This window comes from Dipodomys merriami, unplaced genomic scaffold, assembly GCF_024711535.1.
Source record: "Dipodomys merriami isolate MVZ:Mamm:240054 unplaced genomic scaffold, mDipMer1.0.p SCAF_9, whole genome shotgun sequence".
NCBI classification, from domain to species: domain Eukaryota; kingdom Metazoa; phylum Chordata; class Mammalia; order Rodentia; family Heteromyidae; genus Dipodomys; species Dipodomys merriami.
The window spans coordinates 16,172,561-16,194,503 of NW_027206512.1; the positions used below are offsets into that span (position 1 = coordinate 16,172,561).

The following is a 21,943-nucleotide window of genomic DNA, read 5'->3' on the forward strand; positions in this document are numbered from 1 at the left end:
AGGAAGCCAAGATGGTACCAGTTAAACCCAATTCCCTATCATCCACATGTTTCCAGGATGGCACCAGTGAGATCCAGAATCCATTTTTCTGTACTTAACAGTCTGTATACATGTAATATTCGAAGAACAATTTGGCTTTGGGTGGGTTCTGATATTTTGTAATGATCTGTTGATTACTATTAAAGCTTATCCTGTTAAGGATGATTTCTCTTTTTATATTATGTATGCTGACACCATGTTCTCTTCTTTTATTTATTTATTTTTTTAGGAAAGTATGCCTCAGACTCCTCCTTTTTCAGCAATGTTTGACAGCAGTGGTTACAACCGAAACCTCTATCAGTCTTCAGAGGACAGCTGTGGAGGGCTGTATTACCATGACAACAATCTCCTTTCTGGGTCTCTGGAAGCTCTTATCCAGCACTTAGTACCTAATGTGGATTACTATCCAGATGTAAGTATTCCTTATCCTCTGAAGGCCACCTTTATTATAGAACAAAGTATAATGTAGTATTCAGGAACCATGTGCACTGTGGAATTATACTCAGGTTGCTAAGAATTTTCTTAGTAAGAAACTACATAATGATTGTTGAATGCTTTGAATTCAAATCAAGTATGGGTATGTGTCACATAGTCTCCGCTAAAGGTTTTGATTTTTTCAGGTGAGGTGCCACAGTATAGGTAGTCTGGTACCATTGGAATAAAGTATATGTAGGGTTGATCTGTGTCTACTCTTTCGTTTTAAAATAAAAATGCTAGAGAACATTCAATGCCCTTAGAGTATGTTTATTTCCAATCCCATCACTCATATGGAGAATTCAGATGAGATTTGCTTCTGGTTTGCTTTGATAACTTACAGTTTGTAAATTAGCACTGTGTAATCTAGCAAATTTGTTACATATTATCCCAATAATTCTAAAACAGGATAGGGGAGGAGACTGAAATTTCACAGTTGAGTATTTATACTCAGTATCACCTCCAGCATCTGGAATTAAACACAGGTTTTTTTTTTTTTTCTTTCTGTAACACCTGATTTTTCTTGTGTGCCACAGTACTTACTTTGGTGGAATTCAGTTTAGTAGGATAACAAGATTTATTAAACAGCTGGTTATTGATGGCCATTTCATGAAAGTATCTAGAGACCATCTTCATTCGTTTTTATAAATACAATAATAACTTTGGCATGCAAAGGTTAGTTTGTGCTTACTGTGGTAATTCAGCATAATGCTTCTTACTAAGTTATCTCTCTCTGTGTGATTTGTACATGGTATTTTCAGATATGTTGCCACACAGGGAAAACGAGTAATCAAAACTAAACGGAGCTCCTTGTTCAGCCCTGTAAATGTTTATGAGCCACTATAGGCGCCTGGGGGATGGAGTGAGGGAACAATCCATGGAATTTCTCTTTTCATTGGGAGTCTGAAATTACTATAACAAATAAGGCACTACTTCATTACTGGCTTCTTGGGAGACAATGTGGTAAAAGAAAAGTATATAGTGTTTTATTGTGCTTGATCAAATTGCTTGGCCCTCATGCAAGTAAATAGGTTACTCATAAGATCATCTTCAACTGCTCTGCCACAAACTCTTCAGTGTACTATATGAACACACAGGAGGATTCTTAATTGAACATAGGTGGAATAAGTGGGGTCTTCTTTCTTTTTTGTTGTTTCATTTTGTTTTTGTTTCCATCCAGGTACTATAATATTTGATCACATAATCAGATCCTCTCTGGGTGGTATATCTAAGTGGGATTTCTCTTTCTGGGCTGAATTTCATTATTCTCTCCTACAATAAGTAAGGTGTCCTGGTAGCCTGGCTTTCTGCAGATAGAGGTGAAAATGTTCTCTGAATAATTTCAGGAACTAAATTTGTGCTGGAATTCTGTTAATATTTTATTATGGTTTAAAGGAAAAAGATAGAGACAAAGGTAAAGGAAAAATTCATATTGTATTGTTATATGTGCAGGTACTACTTTTGAAATTGTAGTATATGAACTTTGATCAAGAGAAGTTAATGAAATCAGCTGCACCATCAACAATGTCTTTTTTCTCTTGTCACAGAGGACATATATATTCACCTTCTTACTCAGTTCTCGGTTGTTTATGCATCCGTATGAGCTCATGGCCAAAGTTTGCCAATTATGTGTTGAGCACCAGAGACTAAGTGATCCTGATAGTGATAAGGTAAGGAAACATTTTGAACTTTATTATATGTGCTAACTCCATGGCTTGGATTGTAAAGTTAGTTTCCTAAGGGATCCTAGCTTACCTCCTCATTCAAGTGTGTAAGTGGCATCATGACTATACATAGGAAACTGGGAATTGTTGAAAGAACATAGTATGGGTGGTACTACATTTCTATGGCATGCACAAGGCCCTGGGTTTGCACTGCAAAAGTTAATAAACTACATCATACAAATTGAATGTTATAGATCTCTGAAATTAATTACACTTGATGTTGATATAGGGGAAAACTAGTGCTGCTTCTTCGACCTCAAAAGGCTTATTTATTTGGCGTAGTGCATGTTGACAAATATCATTGAATTTCATTTGCTTTTTCTCCTTAGAGCCAGATGAGAAAAATTGCACCCAAAATTCTTCAACTCTTGACAGAATGGACTGAAACATTTCCTTATGATTTTCGGGATGAAAGAATGATGAGAAACTTAAAAGATCTGGCTCACAGAATAGCCAGTGGCGAGGAGGTTGGTAACTTGAATTTTGCATAGCCATCAAAACTTTCAGAATAGCCTGGGTGGGAAATGGTAATGTATTCTATCTGAGTGCCTCAGCACTTCTTTCTGCTTTGCCTTTGGAGAAGCCTTCTGCTATGGCATGTTGGCTGTTGTGATATATCCAACAAATGATTATTCCATCTCACTTCAAAGAAATATGACCTGAAGTTTTATCTGATAAGTTGAGGGATATGTTCATGTCAATTCATGCACAGGATTCAAGTTACAACTATGTTTTGGTTTTATGTTACTTATATATTAAGTGCTTCCTAAAAGGTTTGGCACCTTTAAATAAATAACATATTAAGAAGCATTAAGATGCACAGAGTCAATAGAATATTAATATAACAGTTGATTAGTAAGTAGCCTATTAATAAATCATAAATTTAAGTATATGATCTAGATCAGGAAAGGAGAAAACAAATATGTCAGTGTTGAGAGCCAGTAGGACCGGAAAGGAGTGTTGTGGCTTGTTTAATTTCCAGATAAAAGGAAAGTACAATTATTTACTTATTTTTTATTGTGAGAGGAAAGAAAAGCATACTAATTCTTCAGAGCACTAATTTAAACTTGAGGGTGGAGATGGAGCTCCATGTTGATTACTTGCTTGCATGTAGAGGGCATGGTTTCAATCCTACTACAACAGAAGCAACACCAATCTAAAATAAAAACACTTGTAAAGGATCTCATATACAAGGAAATAATGCCATGTTTGTTGGTTTGTTTTATATTACTCTTGGTAGCATTGACCATAAATATTCCTTGATAAAACAGAAACCAGTGATCAGAGTGTATATTCACAAAGTTGGAAAAGGAGAAAAGGTTCTCTAGTGCTGGAAGTTATTTAAAGATAGTTTGTTTCAAGCTAAAATAAATGTAGATTAAAAGTAAGTCTTAGACGTCCATAAATATCACTTCCCTCAATTGAACCATTGATAAATTTGAACTAGTTGTGAAGCAGGCCTGAAGGGCTGATTTTCTATGTTGAGGCTTGTTTGGTAAAGATGTCTTTGTTGTTTCTGTGTTGCTGCTAAGTTTCTGGGAAGAAGAAAAGAGAGCTGGCAAAATGAGGAAGTTAGTAACTTATATTTTAATATAGCTTTGATAGGAAATGTTGAATTATTTTTCCAGAACCTCAATAACTTTCTGTTTTGCCTTTGGGCAAAACATAGTTTGGGGAGGTATAGGTACATTTTCACATAGGACAGAAGGTAGACAAAGCATTTGCCACCAACTGTAGTGAGGTCTTGTTTTATCTGAAAATACATTTTGCCATCATGTATAACTTTTCAATAGAACTCATTCTTTCAAAAGTATGCTGCAAAGCACACTGATCTATTCTGATACTGGTGAATACACTGTAGTGCCCTTTCTCCAACTTGAAAAAGCAATCAGACTAAAATGATATAATATTAGCACCTAGAAAACGTGTACCTGGCTTTCCTTTATGATATTCTATTCATAAAAGGAGAATTCTTTTGTGATTACTGTGATTACAGCTCAAGACAGCCATTTTGGGTGGGGGTCAGGCTGAGTGAGTCCTTTTGCAAATTCTGACTGTTATAATCCTCTTCAGGTATATCCATGCTCACAAAGGCCAAAGTGATGTATCACCATTCAATAAATCTTAAAGCTAGGAAGTGGCGCTGTAGCTCAAGTGGTAGAGTGCTAACCTTGAGCTTCAGCTTCAGAGCTGAGGGACAGTGCTCAGGCCCAGAATTCAAGCCCCACGACTGACCAAAAAAAAAAAAAAATCTTAAGATAGTGGTATTAACTGTTAATTTACTTAGCAAGGTCAGTTCTGGCTTAGTGACCTTGGCTTATGACAAACTGTTCAAAAGATTAGTGACTTCATGGTTCTTTTCCTTATACAAATGCTGAAACTTGGGGTATAGTCAGTTCTTTGTCTTAGTTCAGTTGTATGTAACTACTCAACTGTATAAGTCAGCTATCTTCCTTCTATTGCCTTTTTGAAAAATAGAAATAATAACTGGGTACCAGTAGTTCACACCTGTAATCCTAGCTAGTCAAGAGGCTAAGATCTGAGCATTGTGGTCTGAAGACAGCTTGGTAGGGAAGTATGTGAGATTCCTATCAATTAACCACCAAAAAACTAATGCTAAAGCACCATCTGTGAGTGAAAAAAGCTAAGGGCTGTGAGTGTAAAAAGCTAATAGAGTTGGTACACACACACACACACACACACACACACACACACACACACACACACACACACACACACACACACACACACACACACACACACACACACACACACACACACACACACACACACACACACACACACACACCCATAGAAATTTATGATTTGATTCTTCCCAAAAGGAACATTTGAAAAAGCATTTTCTTTATAAGATACAGTGGAAAATGTGAAATGGATGGCCTTGTGTCATACAAGTCAAAGAGTAAGATCTGGTCTTTTTTTTTTTCCTTTTAAGCTAAACCAACAAGAACAAAACACAAATACAAAATCAAGCTGTTTAAAAGTTGAGTTAGGCCGGGCGCTGGTGGCTCATGCCTGTAATCCTAGCTACTCAGGAGGCTGAGATCTGAGGATCGAGGTTCAAAGCCAGCCCGGGCAGGAGAGACCGTGAGACTCCTATCTCCAATAAACCACCAGAAAACCGGAAGTGGCGCTGTACCTCAAGTGGTAGAGCGTTCCCTTTGAGCTGAAGAGCTGAGGGACAGCGCCCAGGCCCAGAGTTCAAGCCCCACGACCGACAAAAAAAAAAAAAAAAAAGTTGAGTTAGAACTGAGAAAAAGGGCACAACAGTCACACAACTCTGTCTTCTTGTCAGTACTCCTATGTTAATAACACATTCTTCATAAACCTTGGGAAGCTTATAGCTGGCTTTGAGCATGGAAAGGGGGGGGAAGGTAAGCCAAGTCTAACTGAGAAATAGACTGAATGAGGGTATGTGTGGAGAGATGCACCTGCCTTGATCTGGCTGGGTTTCCTGAGAAATGCTGGTTTTATCCACAATTCAGAAATCAGGCCCACACTTAGCAGTTGCTTCGTCTAACTGTGCTTCGGCAGGCTCCCAAATGCCTTCCTCCTTTCTCATCCCTATAAATGGTGTAAACCGTCCTGTGTTGCTGTCCCTTTCAGCCCTACATTTCTGTGATGGATGTTCTTTCCTCACTTTTTTGTTTGACAGGATCCTCTGCTGTCATATTTTTAAGTGACTTTCCTCAGAGGGAATTCCCAACTCTACCCAACACCCCAACTACCATCATACCCCTCCCCAGCTTGCTTGTCACTACCCTCCCTTCATAGCTGTCTGTGATTTCTAATTATTTAGTTTTCAATTGTTCTCACTGGGACTCATGCTATGCCTTCTTTCCCTAAAATGGCATCCTTAATTCTTATCTGCCTCTGCGTAATAATCTGAATAAGTGAGTAAGTGAATGAATGAGTGGATAGGTGGATGAATAAATGAATGAGAAAACATTCTTTCCCTCCACAAAGGAGCATGAGATGGAGTTGTGACTTGTTGCTTCTTGCCTGTGACTTCAAGGATTTTTATTTTTAGCAGCCGGTGGATGCAGGTGTGTTCTGCATATGATTTACTCAAGTTCTTTTGAATCTACTAGGACAGTTAGGTCTATATACTTTGCTTTAATATGTTTCTCCCCTGGGGATTTGCCCAAAATGAAGTGGTTTATTAGGACCTGCCTGCAAGAAACCTGAAATGAAAAAAATGATTGAGTTACATGACAAATGACTCTAGTAAGTAGAGTGCAATTTTCTCTTCCTTAAGGGGCTGGACTTCATAATAAGAACTTCTATCATTATTTGCTAGGTAATTACCATCCCTGGCATTTGAAGTTATAAAAAAGAATAAGTATGTATTTAACAGTTCATGAGTCAGTGAGGAAGCGTGCTTATTAGCAGCATAAGGCTTGACTTCACAAATGGAATCAAGTGTAAGAAAGAAACTTCATTTTTTTTTTGCGGGGGGCGGGGGGAGCAGGTCCGGTTGTGGGGCCTGAACTCTGGGCCTGGGCGCTGTCCCTTAGCTCTTCAGCTCAAGGCTAGCGCTCTACCTCTTGAGCCACAGCGCCACTTCCGGCTTTTTTCTTTTTGCTTATATGGTGCTGAGGAATCGAACCCAGGGCCTCATGCATGCAAGGCAAGCGCTCTGCCACTGAGCTACCTTCCCAGCCCCAGAAACTTCATTTTTTAAAAAATTAGCTTTAAGCAGTTGTACAAACGGGTTTCAGTTCCACATATTATTTTAAGAATACAATGCATCTTGATCAGTGCCACTCCTTCTATCATTCTCCACCATTTCCCCAAACCCTAAGTAGGAAGCTTTTTAAAAAGAGCCCATCGGAAGTGGCGCTGTAGCTCAAGTGGTAGAGCGCCTGCTTTGAGCTGAAGAGCTGAGGGACAGCGCTCAGGCCCAGAGTTCAAGCCCCATGACCGACAAAAAACAAAACAAAACAAAACAAAACAAAAAAAGAGCCCATATACATTCTCTCTCCTTCCTATTGTGTCCTGTGTGTGCATATGCACACATGGCTATTATAATAGGTTTCCTCCTATACTCTAGTGCAAGTTTTGCTCACTAGTAACCTGCCCATACAATTTCTCTACTTATTCCCGCAAAAACAAAAAAATCAAATTGCGTGTGGATTTTCAATTTTTTGTGTATAATAAATCAAATAGTAGAGGAAAATATTCCAATTGTTAAAAAGTAAACTTACAAGATGCAAAAGTACTCTAAATTCTACCCATCTTATATTTCTCTTAAAAGTAACACGGATTGCCAATTTGGAATATATCCTTCAAGAGCTCCTTCTCTGTATATGTAATCATGCACAGATACAGACAGTTGCACAAGTAGTATGTATAGTGTGTGTGTATGTGTGTGTGAGAGTGTGTATATGTGTTAGTGTGTTACACACAATGATGAGACCTTGCCATGTCAATGTAGACAGCTTTATCTTTTTTGGCATGCTACCCAGGACTCTGATATGTGGATGAACCTGGGTTTTTCTTGTTAAAAATTATTCTGTGAGAAACAAGCAAATTGTTTTTTTCTTTTTTTGCTATAGAGGAAATTTAGAAATGTTCTGATACTGGACAAGGATATATATACCTTATCCATAGCAGATTCTGTTTAGCATCATAGTAGTGTAATGACAGTCATAGGTTACTCTTGTAAACAGACTGTAATGATTGGGAAACTGCAACCTTCTTGCAGAAAACATGTGTTTTCTACTCCTGGTGGATGGTACGTGCTGTAACTGAGGTACCTCAGAAAGATGTTTATCATCTATCATGAGTAATACACTGGGAACTAGCATAATTTTAAGTAGTGTTAACTCTCACAGGCATTTATTATGACATTTGGATAGAAGACTACTTTAGAAAACATCTTACATACTTATGGTCTTAAGGTAGCTCACTGTTACCAAAGTAGAAGGGCTGGACACAACAGAGATGAGGGATTTAAAATAAACCTTCACTTGGCTTTCAAGGACTTGGAATGTTAAAATAAAAACAAAAATTGAGGCACTTTCCTTGAGTGGTAAACGCATTGCCAAACAGCACCTTCTAAATGGATAACATTCATGCTGAATGGAAGGTAGATTTTCTTGAATGTTCAGTTGTTTTAAAACACTTAGATGGGCTGGGAAGGTGGCTTAGTAATAGAGTGCTTGCCTTGCATAAATGAGGCCCTGGGTTTGATTTCTCAGCACCACATAAGAAGAAAAAGACAGAAGTGGCGCTGTGGCTCAAGTGAGCCCTAGCCTTGAGCTGAAGAACTGAGGGATAGCGCCCAGGCCCAGAGTTCAGGCCCGATGACTGACTGGGAAAAAAAAAAAAAAGGTGATCTGTATAGAAAAAAAATGAAGGTCATCTAATGGGCCAGTTAGAGCACTGGAGTATACATCAACCAAGAGAGAATAAGAGGAAAAGTACCTGTGTATGCTTTAAATCCTTGCATACATAAGAATTAACCATTTCCATGTGTGTTGTAATTTTGCCTCTCTCAGGATTTTTGCTATGTAGTCTGCTAAAAGGGCTTCTCTAGGGGCTGGGCGGAAATAATGGTTCTTGTAGGCTTATAGGTAGACACCATATGGTATTGCTAGCCAATCCCAGCAGATGGTAATTGTGGTACCTCTTTAAAGGCAGTGAGTTATAAATATGGGCCTTTCTGCATCTGCACTGGGAGCATTCTCCCTTGGAGCTGTTAGGACTCAGTTTGCCTTAAATCTGCTTATGTGCCTTTTTTTCTAATATGGACATCTTAATTTACCAAGAAAGATGATTGTTGGCAGTTTTGGATCAAAAAGGGAAAATAATCCCTTAACTTATGATAAGCATACCCAAAGGCATACTTGAGTATACATAAGGCATTACTTATTTAGGAAGTGATTTCTTTGATTTAAAAGATGTCCTAAAAGTCAAAATGGCTGGGTGCCAGTGTCTCATGCCTATAATCCTAGCTACTCAGGAGGCTGAGATCAGAAGATCATGGTTTGAAGCCAGCCCAGGCAGGAAAGTTTGTGAAGCTCTTATCTCCAATTAACCACCAGAAAACCAAAAGTGGAACTGTGGCTCAAAGTGGTAGAACACTAGCCTTGAGTGAAAAGGCTCGGGCACAGTGCCCAGGCCCTGACTTCAAGCCCTATGACCGACCAAAAGAAAAAAAAAATGTCTAGATATTGTCCAATGCTGGTGGCTCATACCTATAATCCTAACTAGTCAGGAGACTAGGATCTGATCTGAGGTTTGCAGTTCATAGCCAGGCAGGGTAGAAAAGTCTGTGAAACTCTTATCTCTAATAAACTACTCAGAAAAAGCCAGAAATGGTGCTGTGGCTCAAGTAGTAGAGTGCTAGCCTCGAGCCAAAGATGCTCAGAAACCGTGCCCAGACCCTGAATTCAAGGCCCCAGGACTGGCACACACATACAAAATCAAGATGTGGACACCTCCATAAATATATGCAATGCTTTTTAAACCAAATGTTGTGTGTTGTGTCTATAACAGTGAAGTAGTGAGCAAATTGGCATCTAATCACATTAAAGAGAAAACTGAGACATAGAAGAGTTTGGTGAACACTAATACTGGCTTAGGAATAGGAATGAAAGAGAGAAGAGACAAGCTGAGATTGGATATGAAAAAAACGAGTATCTACTTCCTTCTTGCCTGTGGAAGTCAGAAAGGTGGTGATGGCAGGGAGTGTAAAGGAAATGTATGTTCCTGTCAAATAGCTTTCATGTGCTGGGACCAGTCAAATCGGGAATGACAGGAATGGTGGTAACAAGAGGGTGCACCTCAAGAGAAGTTAGGGGAAGGTACTGTGATTTGAGATTGAGCTAGTTCAGCTTAGCACAAGTCAGAGGCACATTCCTACCAGACAACAGGGAATTAGTTATATGTAGCACTTACGACTCTACATCACCTCAATAACTAATTGGAAATGACTGTAGTGTTTTCAAAGGCCAACTAGAATTCCACTTTCAAAAGACACCTGAGGAAAAATACTACATCTTCTAGGTTTGAGACACTCCAGGTATATATGAGTCTCTTTTAAGATGATTCAGCCCATGTAAGTTTCCTGGACCAAGTTTGTCCAAGATCAAGATGAAAACATGTAATAGCATGGTCTCTCAGGCTATAGAGAGCTGAAAAGGGACGTGCAGAGCAAGAATGTCACCCTTCACTTTATTCCCTAGCAGACATACCGGAAGAATGTCCAGCAGATGATACAGTGTCTGATCCGAAAGCTCACCACGCTCAGCCAGTATGAGGAAGTTTTGGCAAAAATCAGCTCCACCTCCACAGATAGACTCACAGTTCTGAAAACCAAGCCACAGTCCATCCAGAGGGATATCATTACCGTCTGCAGCGACCCTTACACGTTGGCCCAGCAGCTGACTCACATAGAGCTGGTAAGACTGTTGTCAGCACTGCCCTTTAGAATCACATTTGGTTTGCTTTGGCAACCAGACAATGTACTTGCCAGCAGTAATGTCAGCAGAGAGTTGTTAATAATCCAAGGGGGAGATAATCTACAAAATAGCCAAACCAGAGTTTGTTTAGGCATTTGACTCTGAATGCTTCTGATAATTTGGGAATTTAACTTGTAATAAATATGAATAAACAAGATTGAAAAGCGGAGCTTACTGAGCTTGTACAACTTGTGCCTCTAATTAGTTTCCCCATACTCCACTCAGTCTTCTATCTTTTGGAATGTTGACCTTAGCAGAAAATTGCCTCTGTTCAGACCCTTAGAGTGATGAAAATGTTTAGAGGTTAAAGTTTATTTTAAGCTGGGTGCAGTGACTCATACTTGTAATCCAGGAGGCTGAGATCGAAGTATTATGATTTGAAGTCAGTATGAACAGAAGTCTGAGAGACTCTTACCTTCAATTAACTGGCAAAAACAGGAAGTAGAGCTGTGGCTCAAGTGGTAGAGTACTAGCCTGAGTGAAAAAGCTAAGGGACAGCACCCAGGATCTGAGTCCAAGCCCCAGCATTACACCCACCCTGAAAAATATCCTAAGATCTTATTTTATAATTTGCACTGGAATTAGGGGTGCTACCAAAGGTTAATTGAGGTTGTTAACCATCCATCCCTTTTCATTTTTCTTGAATATTGTTGATGGCTTGGATTATTTTTCTCTCCTTAGGAAAGACTCAACTATATCGGGCCAGAAGAATTTGTTCAGGCGTTTGTACAGAAGGATCCCTTAGACAATGACAAGGTAATCTCTCTATCCAAAGGTCAGCCCTGCAACTAGAAATGCAATGCCTTTAGCTTTAATAATGGATATAAGACATAAGAATTGAAACTATTTTGTTGTACATTTGAAAATGAGAACTTGCTTGTTCTTTTTTTTTCCATTAGCTGTGTGTGACTCATGACATTTCTTGAGCTTTGGTCTCTGAGTGTTTTTATAATATCTCTAACTTTTTGCTAACCTACTGCTTACTTTTAGCTCCCTCTTCCTTCTTATAGAGAAACTTAATAAGCTCTTACAGCAAGTAGATGCTTGCATCTGTGGTGATGAGGGTGGAAGATAAAAGCATAATTGTTTTAGCAGATTAAGCCAGAAAGAAAATAGAAAGGAATGCTCAGTTTATGATTCAACAGCAGCAGGGGCAGGAAAGACAGGAAGTACATTCAGTTCACCAAGCAAGGTTCTTCACTGCTTTGCCTCTCTTTTAAGGCAAAACCCTCATGATGTCAAACCCACATGTAAGGAAAATAATACTGGAAAGGCATAGAAAATCAGTCTACATATATAAGAATTGTTTCCACAGTTACCTCCAGAAGTGTCTCGAATTGTTATGGAAAGGCTTTGTCACCCACTGATGAAAGTCCCCTTCAGGAGCTGGGGCCACAGCTGTTTTCCGGCCTTAGAATAGTTTCTGTTAGTACAGGAAATGAAGAAGGTGTTTTGTGATAGAAAACTAGTGGGCACTTTTGTGTGTGTCTTTTAGAAGGAAGGAAAGAGGTGATAGTGAACCTCTTCAAGCTTGACCTTGAACTTCAAGATGAGATTAATTTCTTTTGCTTTTGAATGAGATATCACTCACCACACTAATAATAACCAAGATAGGGTAGACTTCCATTTATTTTCTTTGGAAGGTATTTTGTTTCTTGGTGCATGATGCTTCAAACTTTTGTCCTACAACTTAATTTGAGATGTGTGGATAGCAGTCAGGACTTGTAACCTATTAGTGAGATCAAGATTATAGGGCAGCCAAAATCCTTCCTATGAATTGTGTTTCTGAGGATGGATCCTAGCCAGAGTAACTTTGTTTCTTGGGCAAGGTATGTTACAAAAATGCATCAAAGTAAACTAGGCATCGGTGGCTCCTAGCTACTCAGGAGGCTGAGATCTGAGGATCATGGTTCAAAGCCAGCCCTGGCAGGAAACTTCGTGAGACTCTTATCTCCAGTAAATCACTCAGAAAACCAGAAGTGGTGCTGTGGCTCAAGCGGTAAAGCGCTGGCCTTTAGCTGAAGAGCTGAGGCATAGTGCCCAGGCCCAGAGTTCAAGCCCCATGACCGACCAAAGAAAAGAAATGCATCGAAGTCTATATTCACTGGATCACTCTAAGAGATTTTGCTATTCTATAAGGATAATAAAGACTGTTTGGTTGGTGTTCCTTTCTCTCTGTCTCTCTGACTCTGTCTCTTCTCTTTCTCTGTCTCTCTGTTTCTTTTCTTTCTCTCTCTCTATCCCTCTGTCTCTGTCTCTGTTTCTCTCTCTCTCGCTCTCTCTCTCTCTCACACACACACATATACACACACGCGCACACACACTTTATCACCCATAAACTGGGAATGAAGATTCTATATTTTATACAATGAGATCCTATTACATTCATTTTTTCCTCTCCCTCTTTAACACTTGTTCACTGCTTCTCTATAGAGTTGCTATACTGAGCGGAAGAAAACACGAAATTTAGAAGCTTATGTGGAATGGTTCAATCGACTAAGCTACTTGGTTGCGACAGAAATCTGCATGGTGAGGAAATCAGTTTTGTCTGCCTCCTCCCTGTAATATTCTTCATGCTTACTTTATGTCTGTTGGGTGTTCACAACTGCCTTTCACTGTCTTTTCACACAGCCTGTGAAGAAGAAACACCGAGCAAGAATGATAGAGTATTTCATTGATGTAGCTCGAGAATGTTTCAATATTGGCAACTTTAATTCCTTGATGGCAATAATCTGTGAGTATTTTCTCAGTGAAATATGTCCTTTATTTTTATGGGGCCTATGAAATGTAGCCACCAAAAGTATGTGAATAGTACAATTTTACTAATGAACCATGTTCTATTTTACTGGTTTCTTTTAGGGCACCAGCCTTAAGAGTAATTCTTATTTTTTAGATGGTTGAAGAACTGAACTGAATTATTTCATAATGTTCAGAATGCTTTAAATAGTCAGATTGGTGCACGTATACTTCATAAATTTGCATAATTTATGTAATATTTTACATTTATCTTTGAAAGCTTTAAGTAGAGGCTGGCAATGTAGCTCAGAGATAGTCACTTGCCTAGACTATATACACCATACACACACACACACACACACACACACACACACACACACACACACACTATACACAGAATACACACATGCATATACACACAATTATAAGGGAGGAATTTATCTAAATAAAGAATTTTTAACAGACATTGGTAGCTTGTACATCAAGCCTTTTAGAAATATATGACCTGAGACTAAATCATATGGAAAAAGCTAATAGTGGTGATAGGCAACCACTGCCCTGATTTCTGGAGTGAGTGAGGGGAGGAGACTGACAGGAAGTCAGTCCATGGGTGCTTTCTGGGATGATAGTACATTGCTCCTGTATCTTGATTAATGTGAAGATACATAGACATCTATGTTTTCCAAATTAATTCTATGGTATATTTAGGATCAGTGTATTTTTCTATGTGTAAATTTTACCTCAATTGGCAAGCTCCCTCTTCTTGATCTTAAATTATGGGTAGTGGTGGCATGGATGACATACCTGGATTTATTTAGGCTTGTGTGGGTTCCTTTCCCACTGCAAGTCACTGAAGTATGCACTCATCATTTAGAGGAGGTAGCACAGCATGCTAGGAGAGTGTGGATTACGGGGTCAGACCAGCGTTAGCTTCCCGTCTCTGTACCTGGTTAGCTGGATGAGGATGAGGGAAATTCCTTAGCCCTGGAATCAGCTTTTTCTCCTGGGTTGGTCCAGTGGATATGTGAGATGCTATATACAAAGCATGGGTAACTATGGAGATCCAGGTCAAGAGTTAGAAAACTACGACCTGTGACCTATGACCTAGTCTGGCCCACTCCTGGTCTGCTTTGAGTTCTCACATTTTTTTAGATGATTTAAAAATGAATAATGTTTCTAAAATGTGAACATATTATAAATTCAGATTACAGTGTCCCTAAGTAAAGTTTTGTTGGACATAGCCTTGTTACTTGGTTACTTGGCTGTCTGTAGTTGCTCCTGCACTGAAACATGATAACATGACTGTTTATAGTGGCAACATAAACCATATAGCTTGAACAGTCTAAAATGTTTACTCCTTTTCCCTGTATCAAGAAAATGTACTCACCACTGCTCAGGGTAACTGATAGTTGAGATAAAGTTTCTTGGCTGAGGAAGAATGTACAGGAAAAAGTTGTAAAATTGGAGTTTGTTACTTATGAGTAAGATGTGGGTCTTCGTAACTTAAGAATATGCTTCTCAGGAGTATGTTAGAATTACTTTTCTTAATCTCTGTGTCAATTTTCTTCTCCCTCTATGCATTTAAAATGAGAAGCTGGCATGAATATGAGCCCAGTCTCTCGACTAAAAAAAACCTGGGCCAAAGTGAAGACTGCAAAGTTTGATGTTCTTGAGGTAAGAAAGAGTCTTACAGACCTAGAAGAAGGAAAGGGAAAGGAATTTGAATTGAGGAAGAAGGCTTTAGTCTAGCCCTTTTAAAAGCAGAGATGTACATTTTGGGGTAATGGCCAAGTGCAGACATTTCAGTTGCATCATGTAATCTGGAGAAGAATCAGGGCCCTGAATAGTGAAGAGTGTTGCTTCCTACTTGACCTACTGCTTTTTAGTGGCCCATGGTAGGTTGCATTCCTTATCCCCAAGGAGTATACATTACCCATTCTTTCAGCAAATTTAGCTGACCTATGAAAAGCCATGAGAATATACAATTCTGATGATAGTTAGAATTGTGCACAAGAGCATGTGTGTTTAATCCCATTCACCTCCCTGTGACCATGGAAATAGTAATTATTCTTTCCTGAGTTTTCCCAGAAACTGAGACTTACCATTAGATCTATGCTGCTTTATTTGTATTATCCAATACATTTATTTTCCTTCTTGCAAAACGATATGCTTTAATTATTTGTGAATGATTTGTGGTCAAGTGTAGAGATCAAGTTTACTATAAAGCATTGGGTCATAAGGCCTGGCTCACCATCACCTGGCCCATTGACCTTCACATGAGGGATGTTTTCCTAATGCTAGCATTTGACTCTATCTTACTAGTGTTAGCTCTGCTCTTAATAATTAGTGTAAATACATACGGTTTAGGTATAATATTACCAAAGCTGATGTCAGATTTGTGTTGTAACACAAAGAAAACATTTGAGTTGTAGTGAGTTGCAATTGCACATTTGTTTATGAGAGACAAATTATATTCCTAATGAGCTCTCTAATTTATTTTGAGTTTTTATTGTCTAGGTAAATGTGATCTTGTGAACTTCTACAGCTAAGAAGTATACGGTTAATGCTATTTTCTCTTTACAGCATCAGATGGACCCCTCCAGCAATTTCTATAATTACCGAACAGCTCTTCGTGGGGCAGCACAAAGGTCTTTAACTGCTCATAGCAGCAGAGAGAAGGTATGCACTTACAATAGTATGCTATTCATGGTAGCATTGCTTTTACCTGTGTAGATCTAAGAGAGATGCATACTATAGAAATCTCATCACCAGCCACACAGGAAGGGAAATCTTAAAGGAAAATTGAATTATGGGGAACGTAAAGGTGACTTGGTAAAGAACTTGGCGAATATAGATAACTGTGTTATTGTTGCATTACTGAAATACTTACTCTGCAGTGCCTCTGAGTTGTGTACCTAGAAATAAATTAAATCATATGCTGAGATGACTAATAGCGTTAGGGAGCAATTTGGTTTAATAGAAAAAAAGACATTTAAACACTGCACCAGGTCGCTGACTTAATGTAACCTTTTCTCTTTAAAGAATTAGCTTGCCTCTCACTATTAAGTCATTTATTTTCAGAAAGTAAGTTGGTTGCTATAGCATTAGGCCTGGTGTTACTAATTAGATATGTGGGTGGCAAAAAAAATAGAGGGGTTATATCTGAGAAATTAAAGATCTTCTCCCTTTCTACCCTACTTTTAAACAAGTTAGTACTCTCCTGTTTCCACCCTATGCTTGAATCTTAGGGTCCTTTCTTGTTGCATTTCTCTTTTATATTTCCTTCTAGAGGAAGGATAAATTGTCTTGACATTTGACTCTCATGTTACTTGGGATGTTTATACCTATTATGCTAAATGGTTAACCGAGGTTGCTTGATAGAGGCAGTCCTTTGCTTTCTGTCTATCTTTTAACATGTATTTTCAGCAAATTAAAAAAAAAAAACAAGGGGACAAAATATTTCATGGTATCTAAGTCACTTCCCCCTAACAGCTTCCATCTTAATGATTGAAAATGAAAACAAACACAAAACCTATCTTCTGAAGATGCTAAATGGGATCTCAACCACATCTGATGTGTTATATACACATGAGCTTTTGTTTTTAAATGAAGAAAACTTAACACCCACTGTAAAGTTTCTCAGGTTGTAAGTTGTGCTTGCCAAAATCCCAGTATTGATATGATTCCATGGAGAAAAGACCTAATCTGAGGGATTTCTTTTTTGCTTCGGAGAATCATCTGGTATATGGGAGGAGCCCTTCCCACTGAAGTGAAGGGATACATGACCACATGCACTTTCCCAGTGTTACAGGCAAGGCACGTTGTCTTTTTGCCTGGACCCCAGTGATTAATTGTGGTTCTGCCTCTGCATAAATGCCGTGGGCTCCCATCTCAGATGCTGCTTTGTGGGCTACAGTAATTCTGCTGTCTAGCCTCTCCGAGAAATCTCACTTGTGGGACTCCACTAGCTTTTTTCAGGGGAAAAAAAGGCCGAAATATTTATTCTTTATAGAATATAATAAATTCTTTCTGCTTTCATTTACTTCTTTAAACCAATCTTGTGCCAGCTTATGAATTGTACCCTGTAGTTCAATGAAACAAGTGAAACCACAGCTATTCAAAGAAATGTGCCGTTTCTTGTTCACAATTGCTCCCAAGACAATAAGAATGAAAACATTTCTAGTCAAATACATCTTTTACTCAAGAAAACTGGGATTCCTCTACTTTTTTTTTTTGAGGTGAGGGAAGACTTTCTTTGGAATAAAGAAAGTCCTTATTTTATAATTTTCCTGGAAGCATAACTAAAAAATAGCATCTCTGATCTTTCAAATCTCAAATTTATGTGGTCAAAGTGGCCTATTTCCTAGTCCCTATTAAAGGGAAAAGCAAATATTTCTTCCACATACGAGCCCTGAAGTTCTTTCTGACTAACTCCTTTCCATCTGTGAATACTTGTGTCTCCAGGCTTTTAATCATTCCTCATACGATTTCATGATGTTCATTCTTTTGCTATTCTGTTTGTGTTCCTGTCAACTTACCCCTGCTCATTAGTATTCCCTGCTAGGTGTGGAACTGATTATATCTATAAAGTACAATTGCTGACTGTCTAAGAATATTTTAAAAGAGAAATGGAAAACATCATTACTTGAGAAGTTCTCCCACTCATAACATCATCATCATCATCATTAAGACCTTGTAGAAACAAAATATTTACTCTCTCCTACTCCTATGTTCATTTAGTATGCATGGAAATCTGACATCTGTGTGTTCTGCTGATTCTTGCTATGTTAGATTGCATAGGGATCTTTGTAGAGGGATATTCAGATCTAATGAGAATTTTCCATGAGTAAATGAGAAGCTGAAGAAACCTGTTAAGATTACCTTCTTGATGTCTGTAGGCATTTTCTAACTAAGATGAGTTATGTTTTCCTTTCCATAAAAGAGTAATTCAGATATTCAAAAGAAAGTCTTGTGAGCACCCTTGAAAGCAAAAGTCATAGAAAGAACAATTCTTCCACCCAACACTAATAATTCACCTATGGCATGAACTTTGAAAAAGTTTAAATATACCTATATGAGTCAGTGAATGAATAACACTCCATGAATCTCATATCCCAGCACCAAATAATAAAAGTCATTGCTTAAAAGCTGTTCCAGGATACAAATATTACATCTTGATGCTAATTTGGTTCTCATTTTCCTGAGGTTGTCTAAGATGATGTGTCTTTATTTTTGTCTAAGTACATACTCAATTTGGATAACAGCATGAAAGCAGACATAGCTAAAAAATAGACAAATGATATTGCCTGTGTTCTGGCAAAGTTCTCTTGTCACTATAATTTGAATTTCTTGTAATATTTTTCATGTATTCCCAGGTATTATGCTTTTGAATACCCCCAAACCTCCAGCCACTTAAAAATATAAGAAGTGTGGCTCATAGGCCATATAAAAAGGCTACAGTCTGCTAACTTCTACCTTTTACCAGCAGCAAATTGTGAAGTCAGATTTTTTTCTTATTAGCTTCTCAAATTCTACATGTCAGTTTATGAGTACAATACATCTTGATCATTGTCATTCCTTTTATCATTCTCCCCATTTCTTCCAACTCCACCCATCCCTTAATTCTCCTAGTGCAACATGTATATACATGCACATATATGTATGTGTTGAATATTATGACTGCTTTCTCTCATCCTTCCTCTTTTCTTTGTCTAACCCCCATCCTTGACCTTACCATTGTCTGTCCTGATACCTCAAATTCATTATGTTAGACTGTAACAGTTGTTCAAAAGAATTACATCATTGGAATTCTCCCCTGCACACACCATTCTTTAGTTAATACACTTGTGTACATATGCATATGACCCCATATATGCTTACATATATATATTTATAAATTAGATCTAAGTTTTACATATAAGATAAAATATGTTGAAGCCAGATTTTAAAATTATGTCTGAGTCCAAATCCTGTTGCTTCTCAGCCATAAGTATTCTTTCAACGAGGCAACAAGGTTCAGGTATACTTTTAATGCTAACACAGTAAAGCAATAGGTAGAAAAATTAGCAGAAGCTAGCTGGATCTTACTGATTTACCTGTGGAGACTTTACAGAAAAGAACAAATGATTAATGCATTGTACTTATAAAATGATAAACTGATTTATTGAGTGGTCACTCCATTGTACTAAAGATAATAAAAGATAATATAAAAAGTATATTCAAGAGAGCTAGTGAATTTAAATTTTGGTTATTTTCAGAGATCAATGAAACAAAACTAATCAAAGTTTTATTTTTAAAATACCTTTTCTATTTTATTTTTAAAAAGTTGTTACTATAAAGGTAATGTAGAGAGGGGCTACCATTATGTAAGTCAGGTAAAGAGTACCTGTGTGACAGGTACCTGTGTGACAGTGTCACCCCTCTCCTCGCTCTCTCCCAGTTTTTCTCTCTTGTCCCCACCCACAAGTTGTATAGTTCATTTTCATCTTAGTGGTTAGTGAGTACCACTGCTGCATTTGTTCACTTTTTGTCCCGCCATCTCTGTCCCAACCCTTACTCTCCCAAAGACAGATAAATGAACAAACAAAACAAAAAGAAAAGAAAACAAAAATAATAACAAAGAAAAAAACATCTTGTTTTTATTTCCTGGAGTTCTTTATTTTGATAAATATCATTTTGTATGATCAGATACACATACGCATTGTGTCCTTGTGTTCCTCCCCTAAGAATATTCTCTTTTGGTCTCGTTGTGTGTTAATGCTTAGAGTCCTGTATAACTTAATCATGTTCTGGTGTTATTTTTTTTAAATTTTTTAAGGGAATATCTACATTTCTCTTTACAAATGAATTGTTATTTAATATTTGAATTTCTTTCTATAAGTGGATTGTTTTTTTAATACTTTTGTTCACAAGCTAGCAGTATGCTTTTCTTCCATTCATTTGGTGTAGACATACCACACAAAGTTATAAAACTTCAGAAACAATCTGTGTTTAGTGTATTACTTATACCGTACAATTTTTAGAATCTTTAAAATATTTTAGCATTTGAGAGGAAGGAGAAATGACCATACTAAGGCTTTTTCTCTGCTTTTTATGGATTCAATGAGATTTAGGGTATTTTCTTGAAGTTTACTACTTTAGGTTTAATAATTAAATACTACCTCATTGAACTAAAGAATCAAGGGAGGAAAGTATTACCGAAGTTCATTGTTTTTGAAAGCTTTCATTTAAACGTACATATTTACATTCTTCCTTCACTTCAGCACATCTATCTCAAAGCAAATTGTGCCAGGTACTTTTGTGAGGTGATTTTTCCACAGCAGCAGGTGCTGACTTGTTCTCTAATACACAGGCCAGGTTTACTTAATGGGAAGTTTATAACAACTATTGCCTGAAGCTCCAAGCTCTCTCATTATATTGAGCAATGCCTTTAAGGGTCAAAATAAAACCATCTGAAGCAAAAATAACCCCCAACTAAAATGGAGATGTCTAAATGATGTAGCTATAGAGTCTGATATGAAGGTGGATCATGTGTTTAAGGTTGTGCTGTGTTTAAGAAGTTGCTAAATAAAAATAAAAAAATTCTTTTAGGTATTTTTCCTTTAATAGAAGCTAGAATGTTCAGATTTTATTATCAGTTGTGGCATTGGGAGAATAGGAGAATCCATAGGAAAAGGATCTATTTCCCAACACTACTTTTTCTTGCTTTGTTTGGTTATTAATGCCATTCACAAAATGTTAAAAAGGAAGAAACTGCTGTATGCAAATCAAAGTACCTTAATTTTCTCAGGTCTTTTGTGCAATTCATTTAATGTTGTTCATTAATTCCTGTACTATTTGATGAGAGGTTTAAATGTTTTGTTTACCCACACAAACTTGAATCTTTTGTTTTTTTCTAGATTGTGATACCATTCTTCAGTCTCCTAATCAAAGATATTTATTTCCTTAATGAGGGCTGTGCCAACCGCCTTCCAAATGGCCATGTCAATTTTGAGGTGAGTGTGATCCAGTAAAATGTTTGTCAGTGAGAGCACAGACAGTTTCTCAGTATTCCAGGCCAGGCCAGGCAGCTAGAGATAGCTCTTTAGTTCCAGGAAAACAAAACAAAACAACTTTCTCTTTCCTTGTTCTTTTGTAAAAACTTAACAATACCAAACCACATAGAGTAGCCACAGTGTTACTAATACTACATGATGAGGAAGAGGACGATGGGAGAGAGCATTAGTAAATTTTACCTGCACCTAGCCAGCAGATACAGTTTTTGTTAAATTAAAAAAAATTGTAATTAAGCAGTTTAAAAACAACACACGCAATTTTTGATGACTCCCTTTAAAATTTTTATATTCTCTCCCAGAAATTTTGGGAACTGGCCAAACAAGTAAGTGAGTTTATGACATGGAAACAAGTTGAGTGTCCATTTGAGAGGGACCGGAAGATCTTGCAGTATCTCCTCACAGTTCCTGTCTTCAGTGAAGATGGTAA

At 37.8% G+C, this 21,943-nt stretch overlaps 1 protein-coding gene across 4 annotated transcripts in view; it reads left to right on the top strand.

Moving 5' to 3' along the window:
* Rasgef1b (RasGEF domain family member 1B) overlaps positions 1 to 21,943 on the top strand; it is a 564,489-nt gene that overhangs the window by 539,000 nt on the left and 3,546 nt on the right. For 3 of the 4 annotated variants that reach the window (XM_070012940.1, XM_070012942.1, XM_070012943.1), the window contains 11 exons: positions 269 to 451; positions 2,061 to 2,183; positions 2,567 to 2,704; positions 10,451 to 10,666; positions 11,408 to 11,482; positions 13,160 to 13,255; positions 13,358 to 13,460; positions 15,057 to 15,136; positions 16,046 to 16,141; positions 21,361 to 21,456; positions 21,816 to 21,939. In XM_070012940.1, coding sequence (XP_069869041.1) covers positions 269 to 451; positions 2,061 to 2,183; positions 2,567 to 2,704; positions 10,451 to 10,666; positions 11,408 to 11,482; positions 13,160 to 13,255; positions 13,358 to 13,460; positions 15,057 to 15,136; positions 16,046 to 16,141; positions 21,361 to 21,456; positions 21,816 to 21,939 — 1,330 coding nt within the window. The remainder of the gene's footprint in view (positions 1 to 268; positions 452 to 2,060; positions 2,184 to 2,566; positions 2,705 to 10,450; positions 10,667 to 11,407; positions 11,483 to 13,159; positions 13,256 to 13,357; positions 13,461 to 15,056; positions 15,137 to 16,045; positions 16,142 to 21,360; positions 21,457 to 21,815; positions 21,940 to 21,943) is intronic. The other variant, XM_070012941.1, reaches the window with a different exon arrangement.